Source organism: Equus asinus, chromosome 2 (genome assembly GCF_041296235.1).
Source record: "Equus asinus isolate D_3611 breed Donkey chromosome 2, EquAss-T2T_v2, whole genome shotgun sequence".
NCBI classification, from domain to species: Eukaryota; Metazoa; Chordata; class Mammalia; order Perissodactyla; family Equidae; genus Equus; species Equus asinus.
Genome location: NC_091791.1, coordinates 95,084,167 through 95,110,763, shown reverse-complemented (window position 1 = coordinate 95,110,763; position 26,597 = coordinate 95,084,167). Strand labels below are relative to the sequence as shown.

Sequence of the window (26,597 nt, the reverse complement as noted above, 5' to 3'; positions counted from 1 at the left end):
CCTCCTCGTGTTGCCCCTGTTTCTCACGCAAGATGGACGGCGGAGCCCCAGAGAGATTCGGAGTCAGACTTCTTGCATAACCACTTTCAACATTCTTTTGCCAAACTTGGAAATCCGTGTGAAGTTGACTCCAACACTTTCCACCCAATTTTTAACGACAGCGTTTTAACTGTAAAATTGTAGCAACAACCCACACTCACCACCTGAAATGACCTCAACGAGCATTGAATGCAAGGCGTGCTTCATAATCGGCTTTATCCACACCTTGATAAGCTGATTAATATCGACCCATGACGTCATTTAAGATTCTGCCTGGTCTTCCTTTACTTGAGAAACCCAGCTTACTGGTCCTGTTAATGGACTTTCAGGTTGTTGGCAGTTTTTTGCGTTATTGAAGCCCTCTGATGAACACCTCCCACCCACACCTTTGTAAACTTGAGTGAGAAATGGGCTTTCTGAGTCTTTTTTCCTACACAGGTGAGCACCTATTTCTCCCCACCTTTGCCCACGTTGAGTTTTTCGACCTTAGACGTTTGCCATTCTGATGGACAAAGAACGGCGGCTCATAGTTTTTATGAGAAGTTCTGTCGTTCTGTGGTCCTTTGGTCTCCCACGCGAGCTCATACCGCTGGTTCTCTCGGAAGGAGACAGAAGGAGGCGGAGATCACCAAGAAGTTCCGGGATGCTCTGGCCAATGAGAAAGCCCGGATCCTGGCGGAGAAGTGGAAGGTGGAGATGGAAGACCGCAAGGCAGCTAAGGTTCTGGAGGAGGAGCGCATTCACGAAGAGTTCAAGGTGAGCCTTCTACGGGGCGTCTGTGTGCGGCCGCATCCTCCGACTCCCGGGCCACTGGGCCGATTTCTGGTTTGCACCAGCCTTTGGCCATTGGTTGGTTCTGAGCGCTTTATGAGAACAGAAATCCGGCAATGTCTGAGCAGGGAGGAATTTGACATCTGGGCTAATCCACTTCTCATTGTACAGATAAGGAAACTGAAGCTCAGACAGGGGAAGAGACTTGCCAAGGCTGTTTGTAGTTGGGCACAGATGCAGGATCAGGACTCAGGCCTTTGCCTCCCAAACCAAGCATCCTGAAAGGAGGCCTGGAAGTTCTGAGTCTGTGGTCAGACCAGCCTAGGATGCAGTTCCAACTCTATGCTTACTGCTGTGTGACCTTGGGAAGCTTGCTGAACTTCTCTGAGCCTTCACTTTTTTGTTTGTAATGTTAGTGTAATAACAACACCCACCTTGAGGTTTTTGGAGGTTTCAAGGAGATGAAAAATGCACATGGTCTCTATTTTGAGATTTTTTTTTTGCTACAGGAATAAATACATTTTTGGGGGGGTAGAAAATTCAGAAAATACATGTAAGCAAAAAGAAGAAAATAATCATCATGCTGAATCCCAACAATTGTATATTAATGGCATTTGCCCATTTTTGAGTTTTGAAAACCTTTTTTCCCCCAAAATGATTAGATAGTGAGGATATTGGCCCCTTAAGATCATTTCTGTTGCAAATGTTTTTCTCAGTGTTGTTGTTTTTTCCTAATTTTAGTTGTAGTGCTTTTGGGTGTGCAGAAGATTGAAATTTTTATTAGCCAACGATGTCAATCTTTATTATTTGTTTCATGCTTAGAAAGATCTGTGCCACTACAAGCTTATAGAAATACGAATCTACAGTTTTTTGTCTGTCTCTCGTGATTTTATTTCTTTGCACTTAATTTTCCTTCTCTTGGGGTTGTGGTGTGATAATCGGGCTCCGACTCTGTTTTCTTCCAGATGGTTGACTGGTGGTCCCAACACTGTTTACTATGAGGTCTGTCCTCTCCTCTCATTGGACTTGCTGGCTTCATTCTTACTTCTCACTTACTTATGAATCTCTTCGTGGATTTTTCTTCTTTGCCTGATTATTTCTGAGCCAGATTGACTTATTATTGTCTTTAAAATAAATCTTAACATGTGTTAAGGTAGGAACCTCTCATTGCTCTTCATTCCTAAAATGTCCATTTTCTTCTAATAGAGACACATATGAATTATTTTGTCGCTATCCTCCTCTCCCCAACAACAAAAAAACCACACGGTGGTTTTCATTGGAATTGCACCACATAGAGCTGTTTTTGTGGAAGTTGGACATTTTTGCGATATTCAGTCGATGAACCTTCTTGTTCAGGAATGTGTATGTTCTTCCTGTTATGCAAATCTTCTTTTTGTCTTTGATAAAGTTTGTTTTTTCAACACCTGTAAATGCACTGGTCACCCAGTCACAAACATCCACAATAACTTATACAAACCTACGTGCATCTATCTTTTGGACTTTCGTAAACTTATTGTTTTATTTAAGTGCTCCACATTTCTTTTTTAGTTAAACCTTAGGTTTAATATTTTTTGTTGCTGTTGTGAATGTATTTGTTCTCATTACTTTAAAACCTCTTGCAGTTGCTAGTTATATACTTATATATAGTGATTTTATTTATTGATCTCCTTATTTAACTTTCTCTAAGTTATATATTCTTTAGGAGATTCCCTTGCATTTTAAATGAAGCAATACTTACTGTCAAAACATTATGTTTAAAAAGAATTTCAAACTTGCAGAAAAGTTGAGAGAAAAATAAAATGAATGCTCATATATTCTCCACTTAAATGCACCAATTATTAATATTTTGCCACATTTGCATTCTCTCTTTCTTCCTCTCTCTCTCTCTCTATATATGTATATACATACATATATATATGTGCACTTTTTTTGTTGCTGCTGTTTTGCTAAACAATTGGAAAGGAGGATGCAGACATCTTACACTCTAACCCAGAGGTTAGCCAACTGTTTTCTGTAGAGGGCTGGGCAGTAAATGCTTCAGGCTCTGTGGGCCCCACTGTCTCCGTCACAATTACTGTGCTGGGCCTTGGTAGCGAGTAAGCAGCTGTGACAGCATGGAAACAAATGCAAGCAGCTGTGCACCAATGAGACTCTATTTTAAATAGCAGACGGAGGCCAGCTTCGTCCAGGGAGCCTTGCTCTGCGGCCTCTTGGTTAAGTCCTTCAGGCGCATCTCGCACGAATACGGACATCTCCCTGCACAGCCACAGTAATCACCACCACACCTGCTGACATTAACAATGATTCCATGATAGTATCTAAAACCCCATCCACGGAGGAGAGAGATTTAGTTTATCTTGTTAGATTTTGCACGGGATGGATTAAGTCTGCTGGGGAAGAAAGCCAGTACCTTTTCTGTGTCTCTAACAGCGGGCCCCTGTTCCAATGTCTGGCCTCGCTCTTCCCGATGTGGGCTGAGTGCAGAGGCTGGGAAGGCGGCTCAGTGGAACCCGGGTCCTAGGGCTTAGTTCGCAGGGAGGTGATGGAGGGACTGAGCTCCCAGTGGGGGTTTCCTGGCTGGTGGTCTCGTGGAGAAGCTCGGTGATCGACTGTGGGGTGCTCTGTGTTGGGGCTCACGGAGGGTTCAGTGAGGTCATCTGGCCGGGCCTTCAGGGTCACTGAGGACCCCAAATGCGGGCTTCGGGCATCATTTCCAAAGAAGGTTATGGTTGTTTTGTGTTTGTTTCTGTTTTAAAAATTAATTTGCTCAATGTGAATGTTTAAACTTTAAAACCCATAGTAATCCTGATTTGGTATCAGAGACGCAAGCCGTGTCTGCAGGCCCGGAGGCTCGTTAGGCAGCGTCTGCAGGGGCCTCAGAGCGTGGACTCCAGCTGCAGGCCAGGTTGCAGCTGGAATGTTGTCTGTCAGAGCGTCTGTCAGTGAGCTCCTCCTCATCACAGGGAACGGTGGCGCGCAGGCTGGAACAGTCTCTGAAAAGCTCTCTGTGGTGGATTAGTGGGGCTGCCGGTGGGTCCTTCACTGCCCCCTTTGAGAGGTGGGCTCAGTTTCCCCTCCCCTGAGTCCCGCGGCCTTGCGTCCAGCTGTGATCTGTGGAGGGCAGTGGAATGACTGTGTGTGATGTTCGAGGACAGGCTGCAAGAGACGTGCAGCTTCCACGTCCACCCCTCCTGCACTGCCCCCTTCCAGAAGCTGCCCCGTGGGAAGCCCTGCTGGCCTGGATGGCGGTGCTGGGAGGAAACTGGCCGGCCCGCCAGAGAGAAGGGGCCGGTGGAGGAGCACCGGCCACCAGACAGCCCTCACTGGGCTTCTTGTTCTTCCAGCGTCGCGTCTCGACCAAGTGACGGACTTCCGCGGACACCACGTGGGGCAGAAGGGCCACCAGCCAAGCCCTGTCGGAATTAATCATCTACAGAAGCACAAGCCAATAACGGCCGTTGTTCAAGCCACTACATTTTCTGGAAGTTTGTTTTTACTCACATAACAAACGGCTTCACCGAAGGGATTTATGCATCAGATTAGAGATTGACTTAGATGATTTTTATTGCATCTTTTAACACCAAGATTCTAACATAATGTGAGTCTTGCATGCAGCAATGTGCCAAGAGCATCATCTGATTTAACCCTTTTTTTCCCTGAGAACCTATATGCAGGTTATTTGGGGGGAGGAGGGAGGTGGTAGCAATACACGCCCTGCTCTCAAAAAGCTGACTAGAATGCGAACTGGTGCGGCTACTGTGGAAACCAGCATGGAGATTCCTCAAAAAAATTAAAAATAGAAATACTGTACCACCCAGCCATCCCACTACTGGGTATTTATCCAAAGAACATAAAATCAACAATTCAAAGAGACTTATGCACCCCTATGTTCATTGCAGCATTATTCACAATAGCCAAGATGTGGAAGCAACCCAAGTGCCCATGAACTGATGAGTGGATGAAGAAGCAGTGGTATTTATATAGAGTAGAATACTACTCAGCCATAAAAAAGACAAAATCATGCCATTTGTGACAAGATGGATGGACCTTGAGGGTATGATAAGCAAAATAAGTCAGACAGAGAAAGACACACACTGTATGATTTCCGTCATATGTGGAAGATAAACAGACGGAGAAAGAGAACAGATTAGTGGTTCCCAGAGGGGAAGGGGGTGGGGGGAGGGCAAAAGGGGTAAAGGAGCACATATATATGGTGATGGATGACAACTAGACTGTTGGTGGTGAACACAATGCAGTCTATTCAGAAACAGAACTATAATAATGTACACTGGAAATTTACACAATGTTATAAGCCAATACGATCTCAAAAAAAAAAAAAGGGCTTACCGGGTGCTGGGGAGAGAAGATAACTCCATGAGCGACCCTCAGCCCACCCACGCCATAGGGACTACAGTGGAGGACATAGGAGTTCCTCCAGGAATCTGGGCGCGAGCAAAGACAGGAGACGGAAGGCAGATAAGTGGACTGATGAATGGTCTGCTGGGGGAGAGCAAAAAGCATGTGATGGGTGGAGCCAGACGTAAGCCTGGAGGGGCAGGCTGTGGACCCTGGAGCGAAGCTGCCTGAAGGAGGTGGGCTGGTCTCTGTGGGCAGAGCAGAGCTGTGAGGATCCAAATGCAGAGGGACGTGGTTGGATCAAGTTTCGTGAGGAGAACTGGTGGTGATGGTGCAGGTCCAGTGGCGGAAGTTTGGGGAGGGAGAGGCCAGTTAGGAGATTTTTCACTGGTCTCCGTGGGAAATGATGTCTGTGGCTATGGAGAGAGAGAGACGGGGATGGACACAGAGAAAGGGCAGTGGTCAGGGCAGCAAGGCGTAGCATCAATTTGATGTTGGGACGAGGGAAAGCAAAGAGCGGGGGCATCTGAGCCCCAGGCGGAGGGATGAGTGGACGGCACCACCCTCCTGGCTGTGGAGAGCTGGAAGGAGGTGCGGTCTTGGAGGAGAGAATGAGCTTGGCCTGGCTGTGCAGAGGTTTTTTTTTCCCCTTGCCCAGAACTGGGAGAAGGGCTAGGGGCTGGGGTGGAGGAGGGAACCTGAGTGGAGGCTGGTGGTGGAGGGAGGTTGGCTGGGCTGGCTTTGGGCAGCCTCTGGTGAGCATGTAGGCAGCTTCTGCAGATTCTCCCGGTCATAGGAATGATGACAGTCAAAGTTCCTTTTAGAAAATGGGGGGGAAATCCCAGAATCTTATGTGGGGTTAAAGAGGGAACTTGAAAATAGAAGATACAGCTGGAAACTGGTTTGTAAAAACGGCTTTGTTGTGGCTGGTGCCGTTTGAAGGCAATTCACATGCACATTAAAGGTTTCCTTTAGCAAAAAGGACATCACGAGGCCGGATAAAACTTGTATTTTTTTCTGCTTTCCTTACTCATAAGCCTGCTTTGGGTGCTTCTTCCTCTGCTTAAGACCAAAGAACAGGGACAGTAAGGACCCTGCTGTCTCCCTCTGCCTCAGGTCCCGGGACCCTCCTTCTTGCTCTCCTGCTCCGACCTCCTCCCAGTTTCCCCATAAGGCACAGACACAGCTGACACAGTGAAGGTGTCCTTTGATTTTTCTCCATTTTCTATTCAAGGCTGCTCTCCTTTAGGTTTTTCTCTTTTAAGGTTGGAGTTCATTTTGGCCTCATAGTGACATCCTCTTCACCAATAGAAACTATCGTTACCTTATTCCCAATAAAGTTATAAGTCGGGGGAAAACCTTCCACTTTTCAATTTTCTCTTGAAAATTGTAGACTTTTCCTGTGTCTCTTGGACAAGGCTGGCGTCAACAAGACGACATGGTGTCCTTTACCCTTTTCCTGTCATGGGTCGTCACAAACCCTGTCTTGTCTTCATCCATTCAATAATTCACCCACTCCTACCATCAACGTTTATGGAATACCTACTGTATGCTGGGCCTTTGCTGGGAACCGGTGATGGAGGAAGGAGAGACAGGGGCCTGACCCTTTTGGAGGGCATCATCCCACAAAGGCAGCGGTGTTATTGGGGCCAGGCTAACAACAGTAACGACCAGAAAAGAGTGTCTGTCCCAGTGACATTTTCCCTCAGAGTGAGGTGGACCCCACGGGCCTTGGAGACTCCTCCGGTGCTGGTACTGATGGGTTTTCAGGAGAAAGAGACTGAGTCAGCAGGACAGCTCAGAGCTGGGCTTGTCGGAAAAAGGCAGTCGATCCCAGAGGGGGAAGGGAGTGTCTGCCTTTTGGCTGTGCTGGCTCTTGGGTGCCAAACACAAGAAAAGTGGACTTTTCTTCAATGATCACAGACGGGCCAAAGGATGCGGGTAGTAGCAACGACAATGAGTTTCCGCCAAGGGTGGAGCATTTTAGCAAAACCGCAGAGAGAAAGATCCAATACTCTTTATTTGCAGTCACAAAATGCTTTCTTTTGTCGTCCCCATCCCTGTGGAGAGCTTCCTTTGTCACAGGAAGTGGCCGGTTATTTTCCTTTGCGACGGAGGAAACATCAGGCTCCCTGGGCATTGTCCTCCACTCTCTCAGACGAAGAGGATCTAGTGAGCAGAGGGGCTGCCATTTATTTATTTATTTGGGGGTGGTAATTTTTTTCCCCACTTCATTGAGATGTGATTGACAAATAAAAATCGTATCTAAGGTGCACCATGTGATATTTTGATACATGTACCCGTCATGAAATGATCACCACAATCAAGCTAATTAACATATCCATTGCTTTACCTAATTACCTCTTTTTTGTGGTGTGAACGCTGATGATTTACCCTTAGCAAATTTCAAGTATCCGATACAGTATTAACTACAGTCATCGCGCTGTACGTTAGATCTCCAGAGTTTATTCATCTCGCATAACTGAAACTTCACGCCTTCTCACCAAACACGAGCTAAGTGTGTATCAGCAGATAAATGGATAAAGAAAATGCAGTGTATATATATATACAGTGGAATATAATTCAGTCTTAAAAAGGAAGGCCAAATCCTGCCATTTGGGCCAGCATGGATGAACCTGGAGGACCTTATGCTACAGTGAAATAAGCCAGACACAGAAAGACAAGCACTGCGTGATGCCACTTATATGTGGAATGGAAACAGTTGTAGAGAAGAGAGAGTGGTGGTTGCTAGAGGTTCGGGGGGTGGGGGGGTGGGCGCTGCCATTCCATTTGCTGCTTCCTGCACCCACAGCTGGTTGGAGTAGGAACACCGCATGGTTCTTTGAGGCGGGCCGTCAGATGCCCCTTGTCCCCTGTACGCCTGTCATGACCCTTGTCTGGGGTTGCAGTCTCCTTGTTATGAGCTGAATTGTGTCCCCCTACAATACGTGTGTCGAAATCCTAACCCCTAGCATCTCAGGATGTAACTGTGTTTGGAGATAAGGCTTTTAAAGAGGAAATTAAGTTAAAATGAGGTGTTTAGGGTGGGCCCTAATTCAATATGGCAGGTGTCCTTATAGTTAGAGGAAATCTGGACACAGACATGTGTGAACATGGAGGAAAGACCACGTGAAGACACAGGGAGAAGATGGCCGTTTACAAGCCAAGGAGAGAGGCCTCAGAGGAGACCAACCCTGCCGACTCCTTGAGCTTAGACTTCTGGGTTCTAGAGTGTGGGACAACACATGTCTGCTGTTGAAGTGCCCTGGTCTGTGGTGCTTTGTCATGGCAGCCTGAGCAAGCTAGTACACTCCTTATCGGCACCAGGAGCAGGAGCAGGGGATGGAGCCCTGTGGCTCTGGCAGCCTTGTCTGTATCTTTATTGATACCTTCTCACGCCTGGAAGGCTCCCGTGGGCGGGGGGTAGGTCCGAAGCACCTGGGTGGCAGCTGTCTTGGTTGGTGCCCTGTGTGCCGAGCGATGTGGTGACCACAGTCAGATTAGGGAGGCCTGGAGGAGGAATGGGAAACCTACAGTGTAAACTGTGAAGTGCTGTGCCAGTGGGAGAAGTGACTTTTTTGTGCTGCTGAGACGCTAGTGACCGATGAAAGTAAGATCCAACTTTGAAGTGAAACTCGACTTATTCTGCTTTACAGTCAGACAGACTTCGGTTCCAATTTTGCATCCATCACTAACTCTCTGTTCTAGTATTTCCCATCTTAAAACTCACTCACCCTCCCCATTTCCCTCTTAACCCCACCTTCCCCTCCAGCTGCTGCTCCCTGGAAGGGTTGTCTGCAGTCACTTCCACCTCCTCCCCGTGTAGCCTGGACCCTCCACTCCCCCAGGGCTGCTGGTGACAAGATCTCCCATCATGCCTCGTGGCTTCTCTGTCCTTATCTTTTGCGATGCCTCAGCCACCTGCAGCTCAGCTGACCACTCCCTTTCACTTGAAATGCTTCCTTCTCTTGGCTTCCCCAATGCACATTGCCCCTTCTGGGTTTTCCTCTCACCCCTTGGCCTCCTTCTCAGTCTCTTTTTCTACTTCCAACTCTTTCTCTCAACCTTTAAATGGTGGTGTGTCCCAAGGCCCTGTGGTTGTTTCCTCTTGATCTACATTCTTTCTCTCAGTGACAGCATTAAGTCCCACGGCTGAGAAACATCCTCCCAACTCAGACGATCTCTCGGTCAAGATCTTCAGCCTCACCTCGGCTGTAAGCCCCAGGCTCACGCGCCCCACTGCTAACGGCCTCTCGGATGTTGGACGGCATCTCAAACTCATCAAAAATAGAATTTTGATTTTTTTTTTCCCTCTGGCCACAGTGGATAATTCTGTTCTCAAACACACCCAACCCAGTCACAATGCTGGGGACATTGCATTGTGGCTCCTTCCGCCTGGAAATTTCTTCTCTCTGATGCTCACTTATCAGCCTCCTTCTTATTGTTTGGGTCTCAGATCGTACATCACCCCTTCAGAGAGGACTTCTGGTCATGAGGACTCAAGGAGCCTCCGAGATTCTCTCTACCACTTACCCTGTCTTAATTCTTTGCACACTGTTTATTATTTTCTGATACTTCTTGATTTTTATTTGTTGAGTGTTTTTTGCCCATTGGAAGGCGAGCTCCAAGAGATGGGGACGGTGTCTGCCTTGCTCTGTGCTGTATCCCCAAGCCTAGAACAGGCTGAGCCTCCTAGAGTCTGAAGAAGTATTTGGTGAATGACTAGATGAAGCCACTTTCCTTCTTCAGTCCTTAATTCCCAACTCTTAGAGAGTGGATCATTAGGAAGTTGGAATTTTGTCTACTTTTTAGAATTAAAAAATTGATCGTTGAGGTGGAGAAAAGTCCTCAATCTATGCCATTTCAGAGGCAACAAAACCTTGTGTCTTTTAAAACAAGGGATGAAAAACTCACAGTTGTCTGCCTTTTTTTCTTGTTGATCCATTAAAATAGAAGCAAAGGATGGGAAAAGTTATAAAACACCAGGAGAGAGATGAGAGGAGAGAATGGCTGAGAAGATGTCCACACAAGTCTGGGAGCTGCAGGAGAGAGACAGTGCTGGGGGCTCAGTGGGGTGACTGTCAGAAGGGGGCCCAGCCCAGAACCCCCACAGGCCAGGGCCTGCAGGCACGAGAGACAGTGAGGGGTGGGGCTGAGAATGTGGGACTGGCGACCAGTCAATGTGTGGCTGGCTGGACCCTCGTGTCCCCGTTTTCGCCTGTTTCTGCCAGGCTGCTGTGTCCCCCCGCTGACCAGAAGGAGATGGGGAGCTGGAAGGGACCGAGCAGGTGAGGGGCAGGTGGGAAACAGGAGGACTGAGCAAAGGTCTGAACCCTGAACAGTGGGACCTACAGCCAGGGTTGCCCCTAGCGGGTATGGGGCTGATAAAAACATTTTTGTGGGGTCTTTGTCTATATTAACAATTTGAGCCACATAAAATCAGCCAGTTAGGTCTATTCTGGTGACTTGATCTCATGTGATCTTGTGATCAAATTCTGTGCTGGCCATAAGGATCCATCTTCTGGCCAGGCCACCTTCCTGGAACCGTGGTGTGGCCACCAGGCCCCAGGATGACTCCAGAAGTACGAATCCTGGGACTCCTTGGGGCATGTGATCAACCGCTCACCTGGAGGAGAGGGTCAGAGAGCCCCTGGAGGGGAGAAACAGGGACGAGGGCTCCTCGGGGACCTGCTGTGGGCTTGGGACACCTCAGATGCACTGCACTTCTGCCCCAGCCTGTCCTGGGGGGACCTGAGGGGGAAATTCACAAAGAAGGCATTCAAAGCGTGGGGTTCCCATGAAGTGTGGGGCCCTGCTTGCTTGGGTGTAAGGGCCGTCCTGCCTCCCCCATTGACCTCTGGAACGCTGGGGGTCAGACAACACCCAGGTAGGACAGAGAAGACATGGAATCGTCTCAGAGAAAGGACCCGTAGAGCCTTACACTTGAGGGCTCCCCCGTGAAATGGCTGATGCAGTCATCCCAGAGTGAAGGCTGGCTCTCGAGGACGCCCTGTCCACACACGCCGAGTGTCCGTCCAGATCCTTCCTTCTTCTCTCCTGCATGTGAACAGTCAGGGAACATCAGCCGTCTGAGGAGAGCCTCAACACGAACCACAGGCACCAGATAAAGCAAACTTTAAAGAAAACAAAAAGCAAAAAAAATGGAGGAAATAGACCTAAATCAGAATGTGGGGGAGAAAGAGCTCGGAGCTCCTCAGCGATGAGCTATCGCACCCGTGAAACGAGTGGAGCGTGCAATGAAGCGAAAAGGGACACCCACAGAACGGGAACCAGGGCCTGGGAACGGCACAGGCAGCAGCCGAAATGAAAAAGTCAGCAGAAGGTTTGGAAGATAAAGTCAGTGGAATCAACCAGGAAGCAGAGCAAAAAAGACAAGAGACAGAAAATGAGAGAGAAGCTAGGGCACTTGCAGGATCTGCTCAGGAAGTCCCGCAGTTGACAAACGGGAGTTCAAGAAAGAGAAGGAGAACGGAGAGGAGAGGGATGGTCAGAGGAATCCTAAGCATGGATGTGTTGGGCTGGAGAGGTCGAGACTCTGGATTGAAAGCACCCAGGGCTGAGGACAGTCAGTGAGAGGAAATCTACACCAAGGTGCGGCGCGTAAAAAGTTCATGAAATCAGTGACAAAGAGAGAAATTAACCTCCTCCAGAAGAAGGAGGATCCCAGGGGCAGCAGCGGATGCCAGAAGACGGGGAGGTAAGGTCTTCCGTATTGGGCAGGAAAATGATTTTGAATCAAATGTTATGCTCAGCTCAATCAGCAGTTACATCTGAGGGTGGCGTGTAGATGTCTTCAGCCAAGACTCGGGAAGTGACTCTCTGTGCGTCTTTCCCTGAAAAGCACTGTAAGGCGTGTCTCTGCAGAATGAGGACACGGCCGAGAAAGAAAACGTGGAAGAAACTGGGGCTTCAGCTCGGGGAAGCTGAGATGTGAGTTCTGGGCGGGTGGAGGGACGGGAGGCCTGGATAGCAACCAGCTGAGACTGGAGAAGGAGGAAAGACGGCACCTGGGGGTGGGGATGTCCTGTGGAAAAAGGTAATTTCTGTGTTATTTCTTATAATAAAAAGCACTTGGTTAAACACAGAGAAAGATTTGCTACAGATCTTAGAGCAGTTTGGGAAAATTCAATACTCAACTTCAAGATAAAACAATAAGTAACTCAGGAAAAAAAATTATTTGAAAGGAAAAGCCATCATCCAGCCAACTTTTACTGAATGTAAGACACCCTCAACTGTAAAACTTATCATTCTTTTAAGAAGAAAGAAAAAGCTGTTGCCTATTAAAAAGGCAACTTGTAAGTTGTGGGACCCGTCCATGTTTCAGAGGTTGTGTTAGAAAGTTAAAAAATGTGCTCCTTAGAATTGGTGGAATTAGCGCCCTAGTTGGCTTAGCAGTGAACTGTATTTATGTAAGTACTGATTTAGCCACAAATCATGATATAAATTTATTGTGAGGACAAGGAGAGGAGAAGTGTGATGTGTACCTGTGTGGGACATCTAAGGGTTAAATACTTATGGACCAAAAAAGAAAGGCGGTCAATGTCTAGACTCGATGTCAAGAATCAGCAGCGTTACTGAGACACAGAGGTAACCACATGAAAGAAGGGCTGCCTTAGCTGACAATGGTGGGCTCGGCCCTGGGCGGGGTGGGGTAGGGTGGGGAGCAGTGGTTTGGGGAATTGCTGTTTTTTCTAACAAGCCTGTGCGTATCTGATGTGTGATTGACAGGTGCATGTTACTTTGATGTGAACAAAGTTAGAATAAAACACACACACACACACACACACACACACACACACACACTTGATCTTTTGGGAGCTTAAAAATGGGACAAAAATTGGAGATTTGGGGCACCCAAACCTACTTTCTCTTTGAAGTACCTTATCTGGACGTAAGGTCAGGCCATGACCATATCCTGCTTGATTGGCCTCCAGAAAGACTGGGTACCCTCCCCGTACCTCCCCTCCGTTGTCCCCCAGAATGGAAGGGTGGTCACAGATGGCCCGGAGTCCTCTTATCCTTGCAGAAGGCTGCACAGTTTACAAACTGTTCCAGGCATTTCACCCATTTGGTCCTTGCCAAAGCCTTGACGAGCTGCAACCACCTGCATTTCATGTGCGTAGAGGCCTGGACAGGAGCGGCCGCAGGGGCCGACCCCACGGGAGATGGCTCAGCCCTGCCCGCCGCAGACTCACAGTGTGGCTGTCGCCTGACCCCATTCTGTCCCTGTGATGTTTTAGAGGAAAGAGGAAGAGGAGAGGAAGCGAGGAGAAGAGCAGATTCGCCTCCAGGAGGAGCAGAGGGCAAAGGAGCTCTACTGGAGCCTGAAGCGGGCGCAGCTGCAGAGCCCGGCCAGCGAGAGTGAGGAGCGCGTGTGGGAGGAGCAGCGTGAGTACAGCCCGGCCTGCCTGCCCCCTGCTCCCCCAACTCACTGAGTTGCTGAGTCTTCGTTCCAGCTCACTCACTCAGCCCGGGGCCAGCCACGTGCGTGGTCCTGCTGAGGAGTCAGAGGGTAAAGGCTGTAGGGCATATTCCTAACACCAAAAACAAAACCCCACTGAGTAACCGGTAATTTCCTGGCTCTGCGCTAAGCCCTGGGGATCTAGAGATGAGGCCGGGCAGGAGATGGACACACAGGCTAAGGGCTGTGAGGGAGAGTGAACCACCTACCGATGGAGCACAGTGCCTGTTGTGGGGGGTTCCAGATGAGGTGCTGTCACATGAGGCTTGAGGGTGGCCCGGGAGCCACTGAGACCGAGAGGCTGGAGAGGATGCTCTGGAGGGAGCACTCGACGTGTGTAAGTCACGGCCACAGAGCGTGTGCTGTGCTTAGGAAGCTGGAGAGGGGTGGGCAGCCGTAAAGCTCGGAGAGTGTCCTGGGTGGTGGGAAGTTGGGTGGGAAGTTAGGTGGGATGGGGTTGGAGGGTGGTGTTTGAATACATCCCCGGGATTTGCTTTCATCAGGATGGTAAGACATGCAGACACAGAAACGACTGTGGCTCAGGAAGAGGGTTTTCCTCGCAGGGTCCCAGAAGCAGGAGGCAGGGCACGCCACACAGGGCCCCACAGGGAAGCACCAGGGTCGGTCAGGAGCAGGGAGCCAGCGTGAGATGTGGGCAGGAGCCTTTATCGTGGTTTCTTTGGGAAGGGGAAGGCGAGGAGGGGAGAGCAGGTTAGGACGGGCTGGTGTGAGTGACTTCAGCAGGCTCCGGGGTAGACGGCTGCTCTGGCTGTCTGATCCTGGCCCTCGGGTGATGAGGCAGGTGGCCAGCGACCCCGAGTGTGAGGGCTCCACAAAGGAGGTGGCTGGGATATGGGGTTTGGACTGGGTGGTTTGTGTGTGACGGGCTCGCTTGCAGGTGAGTCCTGTACTGTCTTTAGGGATCGGCCAGCCCTCTTTAGGGTCACCAAGGCCCCAGATGTGAAAACGTCAAAAAATACAGAAAATAGAAAGGTGTGATTAACATGAGTGGACAGTGGGAATCTCTGAAGGTGAGAGCATGATTCAGGCTGGGTTTGGGTGTGAGCGAGAGGAGGCTGTTGCCATGGTGCACGTTAGGGACGACTGGACCTAGGGCCACAGCGGGGAGAGCAGAGGGGCGAGGTGCCTCCTCCTGGCCAGTCCCCTGTCCTCAGCACTTCTTAACCACATGCCAGCTTCCTTAAACAGACTTTAAAAGAAACTAAGATATAATTCACATACCATAAAATTCATCCTTTTAAAGTGTACAGTTCAGTGGTTTCTGGTGTACTCACAAAGTTGTGCAACCATCACCACTAGACAATTCCAGAACATTTTCCTCTGCATGAAAAGGAGCTTGGTGCCCATCGGCAGTTACTCCTCCCCCCACCGCACCCCTGGAAAGGGCAAATCTAATTTCTGTCTCTCTGGATTTGTCCGTTATGGACATTTCATATAAATAGAATCAAACAGTATGTGGCCCTTTGTGTCTGGCTTCTTGCACTGAGCATCATGTTTTCAAGGTCCATCCACGCTGCAGCCTGTGTCATGACTTCATTCCTTTTTATGGCTGAATAAAATTTTAATGTGTGCATATTCCACGTTTTTGTTTATCCATTCGTCAGTTGATGGACGTTTGGGTTGTTTCCACTTTTTGGCTGTTATGGATAATGTTGCTCTGAACCTTCATGTATGTTTTTGTGGGAACATGTGTTTTCAGTTCTCTTGGGTATGTATCTAGGAGTAGCATTTCTGGGTCATGGGAACTTTATGTTTGCTGTGTTGAGGAACTGCCCGTACCATTTTGCAGAGCAGCGGCATCATTTTACGTTCCCACAGCAGTGGGTGAGGGCTCCCGTTTCTCCACATCCCTGTCAGCGCTTGTTTTGAGTCTCGCCACCCCAGCAGATGTGAAGTGATAACTCATGGTTCTGATTTGAATTTCCTTAATGACTAATGGTATTGAGCATGCTTTTATGTGTGATTTGGCCATTTGTATAACTTCTTTGGAGAATTATGCATTCAAGTTCCCTGCTCAGTTTTGAAAATTATGTCTTTCGTGGACCTGAAGGAGTTCTTTATACATTCTGGATGGCATTCGTTATAGATATATGATTTGCAAATATTTTCTCCCATTCTGTGGGTTGTCTTTTCAGTTTCTTGGTAGTGTCCTTTGAAGCACAAATTTTCCATTTCGATGAAGTCGAATTTATCTATTTTTTCTCTCTTTGCTTGTGCTTTGTGCTGTGGCTAAGAAACCACTGCCTACCCCAAGGTCACAAGATTTACACCCATGTTGCTTGTAAGAGTTTTATAGTTTCAGCTCTTACACTTAGGTGTCCAATGCACTTTGAGTTAAGGTTTGTGGGAGGAGGGTTCCCACTTAATTCACTTGCATGTGGCTACCAGTTGTCCGAGCGCCATTTTATTGAAAACATTCTTTGGATGGCCTTGGTACCCTGAGTTGAAAATCAGTTGACCCAAGATGTGTTCGTTTGTGGACTCTTGTTCTAGTTCATTGATCTCTATACCTATTCTTATGCCAGTACCACACAATCTTGATTACTGTAGCCTTGTGGCAAGTTTTGAAATTGGGTAGTATGAGACCTCCGAGGTTGCTCTTCTTTTCCTGGGTTGTTTTGGCTGTTCTGGGTCCCTGGCATTTCCATATGAATTTTAGGATTACCTTGTCGATGTCTGCAATAAAGCCAGCTTGGATTTTGATAGTCATTGCATTGATTCTATAGATTAATTTGGGGAGTATTGCTCTTTTTTTTTTTAGGTGATGAATTGTTAACTAACTTTATTGCGTTAATAATTTCACAATATATACATATAGCAAATCATTGCATTGTACATCTTAAATTTACACAGTGTTATATGTCAGTTATATCTCAATAAGGCTGGGAAAAAAAGTTACAGGAAAAGTTCCAGACTGTGGGTAGGGACGATGTGTTTGGTTTTATTGTTGTGGTTGTTTTATTTGAGGGGACATATTTTTAAGTTGAAAAATAAACAAAGTCAAAGTGAAAAAAAAGAAATGTAACGTGCAGGGACTGGGGTGTGTTAGAGGACGAGCGAGGAGGCCAGTGTGGCTGGAGCGGAGTGTGGTTGAGAAGGAGGTAGGAAGTGAGTCAGAGGAGCAGCCAGGGGTATGTCAGGACTTCGAGTCTTATTCCAAGTGTGACAGCAAGCTGCAGAGCCCGGAGTGTCCTGATCTGAGTTATATTTTCAAGGGGCACTTGCCTGCTGTGTGGGGCAAGGGGGAAAGCGAGCAGACAGTTAGGAGGATGTTGCATAATCCAGGCGAGAGAGGATGGTTGGGCAAGAAGGTTAGCAGTGGGGGTGGAGAGAACTGTTCAGAATCAGGATCTATTACACAGGCAGAGCAACCAGAAATTTATTTTTTTTTTTTCAATTATCTTATTGAGGTCATAATGGTTTATAACACTGTGTAATTTCAGGTGCACATTATTGTTTGTTAGTTTGTGTATAGACTGCATTGTGCTCACCACTAATAGTCTCATTTTTGTCCATCACCATATATATGTGCCCCTTTACCCATTTCGTCCACCCCTAGCCCCTTTCCCCTCTGGTAACCACTAATCTGTTATCCTTATCTATGTGTTTGTTTATCTTCCACATGTGAGTGAAATCATGCAGTATTGATCTTTCTCTGTCTGGCTTATTTTACTTAACATCTTACCCTCAAGGTCCATCCATGTTGTTGCAAATGGGATGATTTTGTCTTTTTAATGACTCAGTAGTATTCCATTGTGTATATACCACATCTTCTTTATCCATTCATCTGTAGAAGGGCACATGGGTTGCATCCATGGCTTGGCTATTGTGAATAATGCTGCCATGAACATAGGGATGCAGAAATCTCTTTGAATAGTTGATTTCAAGTTCTTTGGATAAATGCCCAGTAGTGGGATAGCTGGGTCATGTGCTATTTCTATTTTCAACTTTTTGAGGAATCTCCATACTGATTTCCATAGTGGTTGCACCAGTTTGCACTCCCACCAGCCGTGGATGAGGGTTCCCTTCTTTCCACACCCTCTCTAACATTTGTTATTTTTTGATTTGGTGATTATAGCCATTCTGACAGGTGTGAGGTGATATCTCATTGTAGTTTTTAAAAATAAATTTTATTGGGGTCATCATAGTTTATAACATTGTGAAATTTCAGGTGTACCTTACTATTTGTCAGTGACCATATAAATGGGCCCCTTTACCCCTTATGCCCACCCCCCCAACCCCCTTCCCCCCTGGTAACCACTAAAGTGTTCTCTTTGTCCATGTGTTTGTTTATCTTCCACATATGAGTGAAATCATACGGTGCTTGTCTTTCTCTGTGTGTCTTATTTCACTTAACGTAATACCCTCAAGGTCCATCCATGTTGTTGCAAATGGGGTGATTTTGTCTTTTTTATGGCTGAGTAGTATTCCATTGTATATATATATGTTACATCTTTATCCATTCATCAGTTGATGGGAAGTTGGTTTACATCCATGTCTTGGCTATTGTGAATAATGCTGCAATGAACATAGGGGTGCATAAGTCTCTTTGAATTGTTGCTTTCAAGTTCTTTGGATAAATGCCCAGTAGTGGGATAGCTGGGTCATATGGTATTTCTATTTTTAGTTTTTTGAAAAATCTCCATACTGTTTTCCGTAGTCACTACACCATTTTGCATTCCCACCAGCAGTGTTTGAGGGATCCCTTTTCTCCACATCCTCTCCAACATTTGCCATTTTTAGTCTTAGTGATTATAGCCATTCTAATGGGTGTAAGATGATATCTAAGTGGAGTTTTGATTTACATGTCCCTGATGATTAGTGATGTTGAACATCTTTTCATGTGCCTATCGGCCGTCTGTATATCTTCTTTGGAAAAATGTCTGTTAATATCCTTTCCCCATTTTTTTCTTCTTTTTGCTTGAGGAAGATTGGTCCTGAGCTAACATCTCTGCCAATCTTCCTCCATTTTGTACGTGGGATGCTGCCACAGCACGACTTGATGAGTGATGTGTAGGTCTGTGCCCGGGGTCTGAAACTGCGAACCCCAGGCCACCCAAGCAGAGTGTGCAAACTTAACTACTACACCACCGGGCTGGCCCCACTTCTGCCCAGTTTTTGATAGGGTTGTTTGCTTTGTTGTTGTTGAGTGTGTGAGTTCTTTATATATTTTGGAGATTAGTCCCTTGTCAGATATACAGTTTGCAAATATTTTCTCCTGGTTGGTAGGTTGTTTTATTGTTTTGTTCCTGGTTTTCTTTGCCTTCACAGAAGATTTTTAGTCTGATTTAGTCCTATTTGTTTATTTTTTCTTCTGTTTCCCTTGTCCAAGTAGACGTGGTATTCAAAAAGACCCTTCTAAGACTGATGTCAAAGAGTGTGCTGCCTATATTTTCTTCCAGAAGTTGTATGGTTTCAGGTCTTACCTTCAAGTCTTTAATCCATTTTGAGTTAATTTTTGTGCATGGTATAAGACAATGGTCTACTTTCCTTCTTTTGCATGTGGCTGTCCAGTTTTCCCAGCATCATTTATTGAAGAGACTTTCTTTTCTCCATTGTATGTTCTTGGCTCGTTTGTCGAAGATTAGCTGTCCATAGATGTGTGGTTTTATTTCTAGGCTTTCAGTTCTGTTCCATTGAACTGTGTGACTATTTTTGTAACAGTTCCATGCTGTTTTGATTAATAAAGGTTTGTAGTATATTTCGAAGTCAGGGATTGTAATGCCTCCAGCTGTGTTCTTCTTTCTCAGGATTGGTTTAGCAATTCGGGGTCTTTTGTTGCCCCACATGAATTTTAAGATTCTTTGTTCTATTTCTATGAAGAATGTCATTGGGATTCTGATTAGGATAGTGTTGAATCTGTATTGCTTTAGGTAGAATGGACATTTAAACTGTGTTTATTCTTCCAATCCATGTGCATGGAATATCTTTCCATTTCTTTATATCACCAGTGATTTCTTTCAATAATGTCTTAGAGTTTTCATTGTGTAGGTCCTACAGCTTCTTTGTTAAATTTATTCCCAGACAGTTGATTCTTTTTTTGTGATTGTAAATTGGATTGCATTCTTGCGTCCTCTTTCTGCTAGTCATTATTAGAATATAGAAATGCAACTGATTTTTGTAAGTTGATTTTGTACCCTCCACCTTTGCTGTATTTGTTGATTATTTCTAATAGTTACTCTGATGGATTCTTTAGGGTTTTCTATGCATAGAACCATGTCGGCTGCAAACTGTCAGAGTTTTCCTTCTTCTTTTCCAATTTGGACTCCTTTTCTTTCTTTTCCTGCCTAATTTCTCTGGCCAAACCCTCCAGTCGAATAAGAGTGCTGAGAGTGGGCATCCTTGTCTTGTTCCTGTTCTCAGTGGGATGGCTTTCAGTTTTTCCTCATTGTTTTCTCATGTTGGCTGTGGGTTTCTCATATATGGCCTTTGTTATGTTGAGGTACTTTCCCTCTATCCCCATTTTATCGTAAGTGGGTGTTAGATCTTGTCAAATGTTTCTCTGCATCTATTGGGATGATCATGTGGTTTTTATTCCTCATTTTGTTGATGTGGTGTATCACATTGATTGATTTGTGGATGTTGAACCCTCCCTGTGTCCCTGGTATGAATCCCACTTTATCATGGTGCATGATCCTTTTAATGTATTGCTGTATTCGGTTTGCCAATATTTTGTTGAGGATTTTTGCATCTATGATCATGGCGATATTGGCCTGTAATTTTCCTTCTTTGTGTTGTCATTATCTGGTTTTGGTAGCAGGATACTGTTGGTCTCATAAAATGTGTTAGGAAGTGTTCTGTCACCTTCAATTTTTTGGAATAGTTTGAGAAGGATAGGTACTAAATCTTCTTTGAATGTTTGGTAGAATTCTCCAGAGAAGCCATCTGGTCCTGGACTTTTATTTTTTGGGAGGTTTTTGATTACTGTTTCAATCTCTTTACTTGTGATTGGCCTATTCAGATTCTCTAGTTCTTCTTGATTCAGTTTTGGGAAGTTGTAAGAGTCTAGGAATTTATCTATTTCTTCTAGGTTGTCCAATTTGTTGATATATGGTTTTTCATAGTATTCTCTTATAATCCTTTGTCTTTCTATAGCATCCATTGTAATTTCTCCTCTTTTGTTTCTAATTTTATTTATTTGAGCCTTCTTTCTTTTTTCTTTGTGAGTCTGGCTGGTGGTTTGTCAATTTTGTTTATCTACTCAAAGAACCGGCTCTTATCTTCGTTGATCTTTTCTACTGTGATTTTGGTTTCAATTTCATTTATTTTTGCTCGTGTTTTTCTTATTTCCCTCCTTCTGTTGACTTTGGGCTTTATTTGTTCTTCTTTTTCTACTTTTGTTATGTGTAGTTGAAGATTACTTATTTGAGATTTTTCTTGTTGAGGATGGCTGGTGTTGCTATGAATTTCCCTCTAAGGACCACTTTTGCTGCATGCCATAAAAGTTGGTATGCTGTATTTTCGTTTTCACTTGTCTCTAGGTATTTCGTGATTTCTACTTTGATTTCTTCATTGATCCAATGGTTGTCCAGTAGCATGTTGCTTAGTCTCAACAAATTTGTGACTTTCCCAGATTTGTTCTTGTAGTTGATTTCTAGTTTCATAGCGTTGTGGTTGGAGAAGATATGTGATATGATTTCCATCTTCTTAAGTGTATTGAGGCTTGCCTTGTTTCCCAATATATTGTTTATCTTGTCTTGATAATATTCCATGTGCACTTGAGAAGAATGTGTATTCTGCTCTTTTGGATGTAATGTTCTATATATATCGATTAAGTCCATCTGATCTAGTGTTTTGTTTAAATCCACTGTTTCCTTGTTGACTTTCTGTCTGGATGATCTATCCATTGATATAAGTGGGGTGTTGAGGTCCCCTACTATTATTCTGTTGTGGCTAATTTCTCCCTTTAGAACTGTTAGCAGTTGCTTTTTATACTTTGCTGCTCCCATGTTAGGTGCATCTGTATTTATAAGTATTATGTCCTCTTGGTGGAGTGTCCTTTTTATCATTATATACTGACCCTCTTTGTCTCTCACTGTCTTTTTTTATATTGAAGTCCAGTTTGTCTGACATAAGCATGGCTACACCTGCTTTCTTTTGCTTGGAGTATCATCTTCCATCCCTTTACTCTGAGCCTGTGTTTGTCTCTAGAGCTGAGATGTGTTTCCTAGAGGCAGCATATTGTTGGTCTTGTTTTATAATCCATCCTGCTACTCTGTATCTTTTGATTGGAGAATTCAATCCATTTGCATTTAGAGTGGTTATCAATATATGAGGGCTTAATACTGCCATTTTATTTCTTGTTTTCCAGTTGTTCTATATTTCCATTGTTTCTCTTCCCTTGTATTTCTGACTGCCCTCTCAGTTTGGTGGTTTTCTGTGATAGTTTTCTCATTATTTATTAATTGTGGCTCTGCTCTGATTTTTTGTTTAGTATTTACCATGAGGTTTGTATAAAAGATCTCATAGATGAGATAGTCCATTTTTTGACAGCCTTTTATCTCCATTAGCCTAAGCAGGTTCCATCCTTTTCCTCTTCCCCTTCTGAGTTATTGTTGTCAACAAAATCTTCTGTTTTGTGTTGTGAGTTTGTGACTAAATGGAGTTATTTTTGATGCTTTCTTTCCCTTTATCTTTTGTTTTAATTTAAAGTTTGGCACCTGAGCTAACATCTGTTGCCAATCTTCTTTTTTTCTTCTTCTTATTCTCCCCAAAGCCCCCCAGTACATAGTTGTATATTCTAGTTGTGGGTCCTTCTGGTTGTGGCATGTGGGATGCTGCCTCAGCATGGCTTGATGACAGTGCTATGTCCAGGCCCAGGATCTGAACCAGCGAAACACTGGGCTGACAAAGCGGAGCACTTAAACTTAATCACTCAGACATGGGGCCAGGTGTAACTTTTATTTTATAATTAAGCATTTGCTAACTTGTTTTGATAGAGAACTGGAACTTTCTGATTTTGTCTGACTATTTATATCCTTGCTCAAAGTTTTGTAAATCTTTGCCTTTTTCTTTAAGGTTGGAGGGCTTCCTTCATCATTTCTTGTAAGGGAAGTCTAGTGGCGATGAACTCCCTCAACTTTTGTTTATCTGGGAAAGCTTGTATTTCTCCATCATATCTGAAGGATAGTTTTGTTGGATAGAGTGTTTGTGGCTCAAAGTTTTGGTCTTTCAGTATTTTGAATATATCATTCCAATCTCTCTTAGACTGTAACATTTCCTTTTTTGTTTTTAAAGATTTTTTTTGGTGAGGAAGATTGGCCCTGAGCTAACATCTGTTGCCAATTTTCCTCTTTTTTTTCTTCCCAAAACCCCAGTACATAGTTGTATATCCTAGTTGTAAGTCCTTCTAGTTCTTCTATGTGGGATGCTGCCACAGCATGGCTTAATGAGCAGTGTGTAGGTCCACACCCAGGATATGAACCAGCAAACCCCAAGCTGCTGAAGTGGAGCCCATGAACTTAAACACTGTGCCACTGGGCCAGCCCCACCTGTAATGTTTCTGCTGAGAAATCCACTGAAAACCTGGTAGGGGTTCCTTTGTAAGTTACTTTCTTCTGCCTTGCTGCCCTTAGTATTCTTTGTCATTGACTTTTGCCAGTTTTACTATTATATGCCTTGGAGAAGGTCTTTTTGCATTGATGTAAATAGGAGTTCTATTGGCTTCATGTACTTGTAAATCCAGTTCTTTCCCCACATTTGGGAAGTTCTCAGCTATTATTTCTTTGAAGAAACTTTGTGCTCCTTTCTCCTTCTCTCCTCCCTCTGGAATACCTATAATTCTTATGTTGCTTTTCCTAATTGAGTCAGATATTTCTTGAAGAATTTCTTCATTTTTAAAAAATGTTACTTTTCTCTCCTCCTCTACCTGAAACATTTCTATATTTCTGTCCTCTAAATCACTAATTCTGTCTTCCATAACATCAGCTTTATTATTTAAGGATTCTAGATTATTTTTTATCTCATTAATTGTGTTCTTCATCTCTAGAATTTCTGCTTGATTTTCTTGTTAGAGCTTCGATCTCTTTGGTGAAGTACTCCTTCTATTCATTAATTTTATTCCTGAGCTCATTGAACTGTCTTTCTGAGTTTTCTTATAACTCATTGAGTTTCTTTATGACAACTATTTTGAAATCTCTGTCATTTAGATTGTACATTTCTGTGAGTTCAGCATTGGTTTCTGAAGACTCATCATTTTCCTTCTGCTCTGAAGGGTTATTGTAGTTTTCATCGTGTCTGATGAACTGATCCTTTGCTGAGGCATTTGTAGTAGTTTCAGGTGGCAGATTCCACCTGCCACCTCTGGGTATGGGGGGTGGGGACAGGAGCTGTGTTTTCTGAACCCACTGTGTCTGCTGAAAGTTGTGCCGATAGGGCTCCTCTGCATTTTCCCACTGGCTGCAGGCTCTTAGTGGGTCACACACTCATGTGCAGGTGCTCTGGTGAGGGACCCCTGCCTTGGTAGAGGACGAGCTGAAATGGTGTGCTAGGTAGGAGTGGAGGGGCACTTCATTTTGTGTGCATGGCTGGCTCTGCACTCACAGCTGCTTTTCCTGAGCTGCTGCACTTGTTGGAGGCTCCCTCTTGGGAGCTGAGCCACACCACCTGGTGGGGAGCATTCCCATGGATGGGGCCATCATGGCATGGTGGGTGCTTCCGTGGCTGGGCTGCAACTCTGAAAGTGAAAGCTTTCTGGTGTGGTCCTGGCTGCCCCCCGCTTCCTCTTACAGTCATGCACCAGCTGCTGTGTGAGGACCCACCACCTAGATCGCTGCCACCATGGAGGGGGAGAGATCCACTCACCTCCTTCTACTGCTTCCTGGGGATCTGTCCCCCTAACCTTCAGATGTATGGCTGTGTGGATCTCTCAGATGTCCTATTGTGCTTTGTATGCAATCCTCTGCTGGTTAATGACTGTCTGTTCAGTTGTAACTTGGGGGGAGAGACTAAGGGAACAGCTCACTACACCATGATGCTGATGTTACTTGGGAGTATTGCTATCTTAACAATATTTTTTCTTCTAATCCATGAGCATGGGATGTCTTTCCATTCATTTGTCTTATTTAATTTCTTTCAGTAATGTTTTCTGGTTTGCAGTGTAGAAAGTCCTGTACTTGCTTTGATGAATTTATTACTAATTATTTATTCTTTTTAATGCTACTGTAAATGGAATTGTTTTCTTAATTTCATTTTTGGATCATTCATTGCTAGAATATAGAAATACAATTGACTTGTATATTGATCTTGTATCCTATAACCTTACTAAACTTGTTTATTAGCTCTAATAGATTTTTTGTGTATTTCTTATGATTTTTTTTTATCTACAAGATAATTTCATGTGCAAGCAGAGACAGTTTTACTTCTTCCTTTCCAATCTAGATTTTTAAAATTTCTTTTTCTTGCCCTAACTGCACTGGCTAGATCTTCCAATACTTTGTTGAATAGAAATGGTGAAAGCAGGCATCCTTGTTTTGTTCCTGATCTTAGGGGGAAAGCTTTCAGTTTTTCATACTTAAGTACCAATTAACCACTCAAGTGTGATCTTAGCTGTGGGTTTTCTGTAGATAACCTTTGTAGGTTGAGCAAGTTCTGTTCTTTCATAGACTGTTGAATATTTTTAACTTGAAAAGGTGTTAGATTTAGTCAAATGCTTTTCCTGCATCTATTAAGATGATCATGTGCTTTTTGTTCTTTATTCTATTAATATGGTATAATATTTCATTGAATTTCATACATTGAACCAATCTTGCATTCCTGGCATAAATCCTACTTGTTCATAATGTATAACCCTTTTTATATGTTGCTAAATTCAGTTTTCTAATATTTTGTTGAAGACTTGCATCTGTATTCATAAGAGATATTGGTCTTTAGTTTTCTTTTCTTGTGATTTTTTTTCTGGTTGCGGTGGCAGGGTAATATTGGCCTCAAAGAATGGGTTGGGAAGTGTTGCTTCCTCTTGTATTTTTTGGGGAAGTGTTTGTGAAGGATTGGAATTAATTCACCTTTAAACACACGGTAGAATTCACTAGTGAAGCCATCTAGTCCTGGAATTTCTTTGTGGGAAGTTTATTTTTAATTAATAATTTAAGCTCTTCACTCATTTTGAGACATTTTTCTCGAATAAATGTTCCCCATATTGCTTCAAGCCTTTGGTTAATTTCTAGCATTCTGAGAAAGTTGATTCTGACAATTTTTGCCAGTGTTGTCATTGCTTTTATGGAGGAGAGCATTTTCAGAGATCTTTAATTCATCTTTTCCACCAATACCCTCTTAAATCTATATTTAATTAATTCAAGGCCCATCCTAAAACACCCAGAACTTCTCAGAGCAGATTCAGAGACATCACTGGTCTGCTGGTGAAGGGGATGAGTGGGAAGTATTTGTTTTTGTGTTAGATTTTTAAAAATTCCATGTGACCTAATATATAATCAAGTTCTTGAAAAGAAACAAGCAAAATAGAAATTGAAAAAGTGAGAAATTTATTAAAAATTTTTATTTAATTTTAATTTCATGTTTTACATTTTTTTGCACCATGAGGCCATTGCAATTATTTTTTAAAGATTGGCCCTGAGCCAACATCTGTTGCCAATCTTTTTTTGTCTTCTCTCCAAAGCTCCCCAGTACATAGTTGTAGGTCCTTCTAGTTGTGCTATGTGGGATGCTGCCTCAGCATGGCCTGATGAGTGGTGCTAGGTCCATGCCCAAGATCCGGACCAGTGAAACCCTGGGCCACTGAAGTGGAGCATGTGAATTTCACCACTTGGCCATGGGGCCAGCCCCGAGGCCATTGCAATTTTTAAGATCCTAGTGTCCTCCCTACTTCTCAGCAATGAGGTAGGATGACCAGATGATCGCAGGCCCTTGAGCCATGGCAGCCTGAGGGGTATGTGCCTGGGCCCTGAGTGGACATCATCCTGAAGGCAGAAGC

The 26,597-nt window shown here is 44.6% G+C and overlaps 1 protein-coding gene across 1 annotated transcript in view; it reads left to right on the top strand.

Moving 5' to 3' along the window:
- Window positions 1-26,597, top strand: part of SH2D4B (SH2 domain containing 4B) — a 71,024-nt gene that overhangs the window by 1,824 nt on the left and 42,603 nt on the right. The window contains exons 3-4 of the mRNA XM_070493939.1: window positions 645-795; window positions 13,428-13,575. Coding sequence (XP_070350040.1) covers window positions 645-795; window positions 13,428-13,575 — 299 coding nt within the window. The remainder of the gene's footprint in view (window positions 1-644; window positions 796-13,427; window positions 13,576-26,597) is intronic.